This window comes from Hetaerina americana, unplaced genomic scaffold, assembly GCF_022747635.1.
Source record: "Hetaerina americana unplaced genomic scaffold, ioHetAmer1.1.p SCAF_407, whole genome shotgun sequence".
NCBI lineage: Eukaryota > Metazoa > Arthropoda > Insecta > Odonata > Calopterygidae > Hetaerina > Hetaerina americana.
The window spans coordinates 76,273-85,359 of record NW_027286994.1 but is presented as its reverse complement, the minus strand read 5'-3'; the positions used below and the strand labels follow the sequence as shown (position 1 = coordinate 85,359).

General features: G+C 35.2%; 1 protein-coding gene across 1 annotated transcript; it reads right to left on the bottom strand.

The window, feature by feature from the left end:
* Positions 1 to 358: 358 nt before the first annotated feature.
* On the bottom strand, positions 359 to 5,237 carry LOC139692770 (uncharacterized). Its single transcript, XM_071591047.1, has 4 exons — positions 5,105 to 5,237; positions 3,172 to 3,378; positions 2,353 to 2,455; positions 359 to 507 (listed from the first exon to the last, which is right to left on the bottom strand). Exons 1-4 carry the CDS (start codon positions 5,228 to 5,230, stop codon positions 359 to 361), a joined length of 585 nt encoding a protein of 194 aa, XP_071447148.1. The 5' UTR covers positions 5,231 to 5,237.
* Between the last annotated feature and the right edge of the window lie 3,850 nt (positions 5,238 to 9,087).

The window sequence follows — 9,087 nt, the reverse complement described above, 5'->3', positions numbered from 1 at the left end:
TGAGAAAGACATGTTTTGTGATTTTTGCTGAGATGGAAAAAGAGCGGTATTATTCAGTAATTCACTTTGTGTATTTGAATGGATAGAAATGCAAGGAGATAAAAGCAAAGTTGGTTGCTGTTTATGGGGAAATTTAGCCAACCATGATCACAGTTAAATATTGGTTGAATGAATTTTAATGTGGACAAACATCTGTTTTGATGAAGAGTGACCAGGACACCCAGCAGACATGGCTACCCAGAAAATTATTCAAAAAGTCCACACCATGGCTCTTCATAGTGCACAAAATAGCAGCGGCCATAGGAGTGTCGACCAGAATGGCAATATTTCACATGATAAGTATGGGATGAAAAAATTGTCAGCACAATGGTTGCCACAATTGCCTATTGTGGACAACTAGCTGATCTAAAGATGTCGACCAAACTGCATGAGCTACATTACGAACTCCTGGCCCATCCCTCTTATTCACCTGATCTACCTGAGCTACCTGTGCCTTTCTTATATTTCCTAACATGAAGATATGAAAAATTCAGCTCAAATGATAAAGTTATCGCTGAGACATAGGCATATTTTGGAGATGTTGACAAATCCTATTTTTGGAGGGGTTAAAAAATTGCCGCAATGTTGGCAGATGTGTATATTTCTAAAGGACTATGTTGAAAAATAAAAAAATATTTTTGAAATGTGGTGGCTTCATTTCTAACATGGATACTTATTGAACTACCCTTATACGTGAAGAGAAGTTGCAAGAAACTTTTTTAAGGAAGGGACAGAAGGAACTAAGGAAATCATTTTTACAGAAGGGTCTGAGGGTGCTGGATGGAAGGGATAGGTATGGTGAGATATGCTAAAGTAAAAATTGGATGAAGGAATTGATGGAAGGTATTGGGAGTGGAGGGGATTATCATGTGTGAAGGATCTGCGAAATTGAAAAAAATCACCATTAAATATTTGTCTCCAAAAGTAATGATTATATATGCCTTATTTATTATTCTGTATAAATCTGAGGATTTGGTTGAAGAGAGGTCCATTTGAAAGGGGCATAGTGTAGATTTGAAAGGAAAATATCTCAATGGTCTGGGTAATTACAGATTCTATCTTTTTATGGATAGGTAATAAGAAAGGACCATTTAGTTTGATATGGATAGCAACTGTTACAATGTAAGTATGGTTCTTTGTTATTCAGCTGTATATGTAGAGAAGAATAAAATCTGGGTTCGGGAACATCCCAATCATTGTAAATACCTTGCATGATGCCGGACATGATTATTAAGTCTAATATTGAGGGATGTGACACACTGTCCAAAATTAGAGGGAATGGCAAAGTTGGTGATTCAGAAGATAAACTACATTATTGGAGGTCATGATGAGAAGGTAATTGGTGAGAGAGTTAAAAGCTGTATGGGATATGGGTGAGATTCTGGTTTTTAAAACAAATATTTTACATATAATTTTACTGCAAGGAATGCGAGTTATTAATGGAAAAGTTGAGATGTTAACGATGGGATTGTTGGATTTGAGGTGTGATAAGTTGGTAGGGCATTTGGAAGTTAACAAGGAGCAATTAGGAAAAAGATTGAAGAGGGAACTATCAAGTTTGAGGATAAGCTAGAGATCTTTAAGGATAGATCCATCTCCCTGATTCATGAAATCCCCTGGTACCAACCTAGGGTATGTGCTGGGGAATGGATGTATTAGGGAATTGAAACCATTAATATTTTGTTGAATGGATCATTAAGCTCTGGCTCTGTGTGGCTTTGTATCATAGTCATTGGAAAGAAAGAAAAACATAATAGAAAGTGTTATTTTTGGAGAGAAGGTGGACTGTTAGGATAAACCCAAGGGAAGCAGGATTAGGGGATTCACAGTGCTGCTCATCCAATGGCATTAGTCCACAACACTTGCAAATTGGCATGCATGCAGACTACATCTTGAAAAATAAACTTCACTATGATTGCACAAAATGTTAAAAAAGAGAATAAACAGTTATCAAAGGCATTGGCTTTTACAAATAAGGAAGATTAACAAGTTCCTTGAAGTTTGGTTTTAACATATACTGTTGGTACACAATAACAGTTCTATCTCATTGAATAGGAAACACTGAGGGCAATGAAAGGGTCTTGCCTAAAGCAAAGTGAAAAACTAATAGGCATGAGACCTTACCTTGTTCCTGCAACAGATTCGTTCCCAGGAATTTATCCTCCTGAGGAATGTCAAAATGACAGTCTTCCTTAAAATCTACTTCCTCATTTATGAATAATGAAACATCTCCATCTTCCAATGGGTCCTGAGGAATGTCGAAAAGAAAGTCTTCCTTAACATCCACTTCCTTATTAAAGGATAATGAAACACCTCCATCTTCCAATGGGTCCTGAGGAATGTCAAAATGACAGTCTTCTTTAATATCTACTTCCTTATTAAAGGATAATGAAACATCTCTATCTTTCAATGGGTCCTGAAAGACGAACATTACAGATAAAGTGAGATCTCATTACAGAGAGAGATGTGTTTTCAGAGAACAATAATGACTAATGGAAGTATTAATATTCTCCTAATAACTTCTGCAAAAAGGAGAATAGGAATTAAGTTGCCTAATGGTCAAAAAACATACAGAGGAATGAAAGGATAACAAACAACCAAGTGCAACCCTCAAGATAGAAGAGGGTTTTCAAGAAAATAAACAGGATAGTTTTATTCCAAAGAACCTGAGGGAGATGCCGCAAAAGTAACTTTTAACAGAGTCATCTGCTAATTTGCATTTCAATGCAAAAATTTCAGATTCTAGCGGCAACTCCCCCAGTGTCGTTGAAATTTGTCAATGTATTAACACCATAAGTGTATAAAGTTGGCTTTAACCTTGTAGGATGTGGCACATTGTGCACAAATATCAATGCCTGTGACATTGTATGCACCATAATTCAAAACAACATCTTGTTCCTTTAAAAGCCTAAAAATTTCAGTTTAAGAGGACGCCTCAGTAGCTTAAGTGGCTAAAGAACTCTACCAGATATTGAGGGATCTGGGTTCAAATCCCAATCAATGCAAATGATTTTTACATTCTGAAATTGTTGCAAGGAAAGTTTTACCTTAAATAGGCTAGATTTAATATGCAGATGGTTAATTGTGTACACATTATTATACATACACAAAACATTATATATAGACACTCACCAAATTCTTTGCTTCCACATTACTGCACCAATGATTTTCACTTTCTTGAATTGATGCAACCATTGGCAGTTCTACATCCTTTTCTGGAGCAAAAGAGCATCCACTAAAAGTCTCAGCCTCTTCTTTCACAATAAGAAAGTCATCTCGGACATTCACGGCACTACTGCCAACAGTGTCAAAGGCGAATGCATCCTTCTCAAAGTCTTTCTGATTCTCAGTGAGCAATTAATGGAAAGCATAAACAGGTTATAATATCATAATGGCAGATGATACACATTTACAAATAAAAGCATCAGGACAATACATCTTTCCAGTTAAGCAAATACTAGAAACAGCAGTAAAACACTTAATCACTTTAAGATAATTTGGTAATAAACTTTGTGAAACAACATTTATTTTCACTGCATTGCATAATAGCTCAATTCTTTAACCTTGATCAATACTTTGTTGTAATTATTAGTGGTAATCCAATTTTTGCAAGTGCTCACGAAATAATTGACATCTCTATCAATTATTTCTGTTCAAGGCGAATGATATGAGATGCTACATCACTACTGAATGTCAACAATTTGCATGACGTACCACAAACCATATCCTCTCCAGCCTCTATGCACCTTTGTTGTCATTGCTCAGGACATCACCCTCCTCTTTATAAACCATTAACACTGCAATCAATGGGAACCTTCATTTGGCAGTTAATGTTATAGTTCACCCAACTTTAACCCCTACATGTCATTATGTGAAATTCAGCCATTACAAGTGTATTAATAATTAGGAGTAGATAAATTCATTCCCTGTGCCACCAATGATTTTTCAGGATTACATCTGGTAACAAAATAAGATTGAAAATGCTGAAGTCCGTGATATAGAGCGACCATAGCAGTGTGTGTACAAATCCAATTGAAGTCTCCCAGTTGGCGATTCAATATCTATCACCTGAGGATCACACCTCAATCTACCACTTATATTTCTTCTTAATCCCATTTAAAAAGCAAAGAAACATCCTGCCTTGATAACATTTAATAAAACCCTTCTCAATTCATTGGAAAAACCTTTAGTATGAGGGATTGTCATTGATGGACATTGACACCACCAAATATGCAAAATTAAATATCAGGGTGGCCAAATTATGAAATGAAAAAGTAAATATAAGCCTAATCAACATAGACCTAGCAAAAGATAGAATACCATTGGTAGAAGTACACAGAACTGACAGACTTGATTATTGATCAGGTCTTAATGCCTCTGAGCAATCATGAGGAATAAATTGACATAATATACCATCACATAGAAGACATAATAGGGTATGTTTCACTCAGGGAAACCCTTGATAGTGACTGCAGAGAGATATGCAATACTGTGCAATGGAAGAGATGGTGATGAGGAGGGAGACCATGGTTTATGTGCAACTAATTCCTGTAGGGAGAAAGAAATTGAGTTCTGCAGGAGAGAGACAGGGGATAGTCATCAACAAACTTGGCGATGAATGACCAAAACCAAAAAATGTATTTGAATACAAGGAAAAGTTATTCCAGGTGACTCAGAAGATTATCAGTAAGATTACTTATTATATTCAAGAAAACATTTCCAAATCCATTCCAGAGAATATGCAATAAAAGATTCCCTCTAGCTCAAAGCTGTATTCGTTTTTGATATTGTTCAAATTAATGCATTAATTTTATAGAATACATTTCCGTTTTTTTTAACTTTTTACAACGAGGAAAATTATCTCTTGTGACAAATTTTCCTAGAATATAAAATTTAGAAACTTTCATTTTGCCCCTTTCTAGGATTGGGTATCTTCGCACACTTATTAATAACTGGCATTGATCATGACCTTGGTGATGACAAAATTCTTTTCCCGCAGATTCGTTTTCGCAGAGGAATATAGTATTCGTTGTTAATATAGTTCAATTTAATAAATACAACTGACCTCTTCTCGATTGGTTATCAAGTCTTTCGTCGTAATATTGCACCCCTTTTTCATGCGATCATAGAAAACAGACAAACACTCGCTACATCGACGCTTAAATAGCCGGTATTCAGTCAGTAACTCCATGCAGGAAGAAAACACCAACCAGGGATGAAATTCATCCTGCACAACCTGATTAAATATTTCATAAACAGATATTCACCAAATAACGCACTAAACTTCTGGTCTTAATATCACCATTATTTTACAAAAGAGTATACGCGATATACAAACGAACTTCTATCTCATATAAGATTTTTTACACATATAACATTCTAAGCACTGAACACAGACAACTAAACTTACTTTGAAATCTATTAAATCTTCTACAGTCTTTTGCAGCATGATTTGTAATTTACTATTCTCGCCGAAAACATTGATCAACAGTCCACGACTGTTTAAACACAATCTGCACACTTCAAATTCGGCTTTATCGCACATTATGAAAGTTTTAGACTACTCCGAATGATTTACTTTACAATCTAACCCTAAATAATTCTGCAATATGTCACAGTTTACTTGAAATAGAACTAAAGTTTATTTTAACAGCCGAAAACTCAAAGTAAACAACTCAACAGCTGGACAATTGCATTCCGTACTTCATCTGTCACACTCTTCAATGGAATTGAGTGATATGGAAAAAAGAATCTTAATCCGATCAGATATATGTCTGGGTATTTCAATGTAATCTAGTAATTAAGGGCAGGAAAAATAATTCCGTTTTATATAATTTTATTAGTTAGTGAAGAATGACCGGCATTCTTTGGTATTATATACAAATCGAAAAAACTAAAAAGGTCTAATATGTTCCGATTATTCATTTGAAAGACCTGGATCAAAAGATTCAGATACGTTTTGCTGATGATTGCTAAATGTAAGAATAACCCAGTATTTATACAAGCGAAAGTTATTGTGCGTTGTAGACATATAGTGTATTAAAAATATTACAAGTTCCATGTAACCGTCTCTTCATTCTGTTCCTACCTGAATACACATCAAAATAAATCTTCGACCCGTAGGAACGGGACTTTGACGAACTGAATCTTTTTCTGACGACTTGAATCGATGTCAAGTTAACATTGAACGTTGTTTGTCATGGTTAATCAGATAATGAAGATCTCAAAATAATCTTAATGTAATTTTAACTGTCAATGTTTCGTGATACGTCTAATAATTCCCAAATATGTTCATATGTTCTGACCCAGATTCAGATCGACTCTACTTGTATCAATCCTTTGATTTACAAGAAATACCGCAGAAATAAAATGAACAGATGAAGAACCAAACGCAAGTGCCCAGCTGGGAAGTTTGTTTTGTTTACTAAGGTTTTTTATCAATTTTGAACAGTAATTCCAGTAAATTGGGAACGATGTTATCATATATTTACCGTTAGGTACTTCAGTTAATCTGTGTCCGACACCTGTGACACTCCATTCTGCTCAAATCTATTTACATACACACTTATTCCGCCTTAAATTTACTTTGTTACTGGATTAGACGTGAATCACCGAGTGGGATTCGTCTACTTGTGTAATATGCGGAATTGTGATCCTCTTCCTCCAAAGAGTCGGTCATTTTTATCGACCCTTTTGCTCTTGCACATGAACTGCTGTGTTGGAGAAAAAATAAGAAGAATGAAATGCCAATCGCAAGTTGTCGAAGCATTTCTGATGTTGTATTGTGTGAATAATCGAACTATTTCACGTAATTTTTGACAGATGTTTATATATTTAACGTTATATTCTTCGGTCAATCATCCGACGTAATCTAAAACGTTCATAATGTGTGATAAAATTGATTTTGTGGTATGCAGATTGTGTTTAAACAGTGGTGGGGTTCTGATAAACATTTTCGATAAGAATAATAAATCGGAATTTATGTTGGAAAACACTATAGAGGATTTGATAAATGTAAAAGTAAGTGAATTGTATGTGTGATGTCCTTTCTAAAATATTTTTTGAAGATCTTCGTTGTACTTAAAAGCAATTAGTTCATGGAATACGTAAGGTATTGGGGAAAACTACAGGGATTAGTAGACAAGAGTAGATTTCAGCATTATAATGTCAAAATAATGTTTTGATGTATTTTATCAGGTTGTGGAGGATGCAAATTATCCCTGGTTGATTTGTTCGAACTGCATCGAGAAGGTTACGGAATTCCGGCTATTTAAGAATCGATGTGCAGAGTGTCTGTTTGTTTACTACAATCGTATCCAAAAGGGGAGCAATCCTGTGACGGACGGCTGGTTAACTAATCGACAAGAGGTCAGTTGCATCCATTAATTTGAACGATGTAACAAAATCATATCATGCCCCAAAAGAATATATTTCGTTGCATCTGTGTTGATTTATATGCTGTACAATTCATTCCCGTATCTCATAATGCCTGTGATTGATAACTTTGTTATCAATCACAGGCATTATCATTTGTGGCAAAAATGTACACTATTTGAGCACGTAACCTTGGTAAAGTAAATATGTTGAAATTACTGTTCATTTCACCACTCCCAAATCGACATATGCAAAAGCATCCTATCTTTTATTTCAATCATCTTGCATCTTCAATGACCATGTTCCCGCACTGATCATAACTGCGCTCCATGTCAAACGAAATGCAATCATTTTTTTGAACATCCTTTCATTACGCCCTGTCATATCTATGTATAAAATAATTCAAATGATTCAAAAACCATTCTTATTTGACATTTTTACACTACCGAACAGTGGGATTGGGTTCGATTCCCTTATACTTCTTAATGGGGTCCACGGTAATAGGTGAATTTAACATAATGCCATGAAGGACTTAGTATTGGGTGAATGCTACCATCACCTACCAAACCGACTGAATTTGATTACTGTTTTTATTGTTTATAAGGAGGTGAGTGATGTCCTGACCCAAGACAATAATAATCCTAGAGAGCATATGGTTGATGGTACATCAGATAAAGTGTGGGCTTCAAGTAGTACCGTGGAATCTGCTGTACATTCCGTGGGAACAGCATCAGTTGAGATGAAGAACCCATATTCACCAGTCCATGGAATGCATTTTATGGCCATTAATGATTGTAATGAAGTGAATATTCAGGTGAGTGAATTGAGCTGCTTTCCACTGCAATCACAACCAATTCTAATTCACAAATAATATTGTAGTGTCTTGAAAGTTTAAGTTTTTTTTCTTAAGCATGGGGAAGAAGTGCATTAGGTATTAATGGCTCTGGCCTTTCAAACACCTACACTGAAATGGTGAACCATCATATGATAATGTTTATTCCATTGAATGAAGGTAGATGCATGCAATTTAAGCACCTAAAGTCATAATCATTATCTGTTTAATGAAATAATGGATTCCAAAATTATTTTCGAGCAAGACTTACATAACAAAGTTTGACCAAAAAGATTTTTTGCTCTGAATCACTTATTTTGAAATGTTAATAAAATACCATTATTGAATAATGATGTTTAATAATGTGCTTTGAATTAGTTTCCTGGTGAGATCAAGAAAGAGATTGAAGATGAGACCATTGCCAGAGATGCTGCCGACGGCAGTGAGGTGGATGTCCAAGATGACATGATCATTGTCAAAGAAGAAATTGACATTACCAGTGGATGCTCTGTTCCTCTGAAAATTGATACTGGCTCATCAATGCAGGAAGGTTACAGTCATTGGTTGGACAATGAAGATTCAAGCCATTTGGTGAGTGCATTTATTCATTTCAGGAGCATAATTATCAATCTACACTTTAGATCAAATTTTCTTTGCAGATTCAAAGTGGTGTTATCATCGACAAATGTAATGAACATTTCAATTTTCTCAGACTGATTAGGCAAAGATCACGTAAGATAAATTTTGTCTGCCAGATTTTGTGTATAGGGTCAAACTTATAACCATAATACCCTCGGTCAATAAGAAGCAGAATGAGTCAGAATTCTTTAAATGCTCTCTCA

Coding starts and splice junctions, on each gene's coding strand:
- LOC139692770 (XM_071591047.1), bottom strand. CDS start 5,230: ATGGAGTTACTGACTGAATACCGGCTATTTAAGCGTCGATGTAGCGAG. Junction 3,379..5,104: donor TGATAACCAATCGAGAAGAG/GTCAGTTGTATT, acceptor ACTGAGAATCAG/AAAGACTTTGAGAAGGATGC. Junction 2,456..3,171: donor ATGTGGAAGCAAAGAATTTG/GTGAGTGTCTAT, acceptor TTCGTCTTTCAG/GACCCATTGAAAGATAGAGA.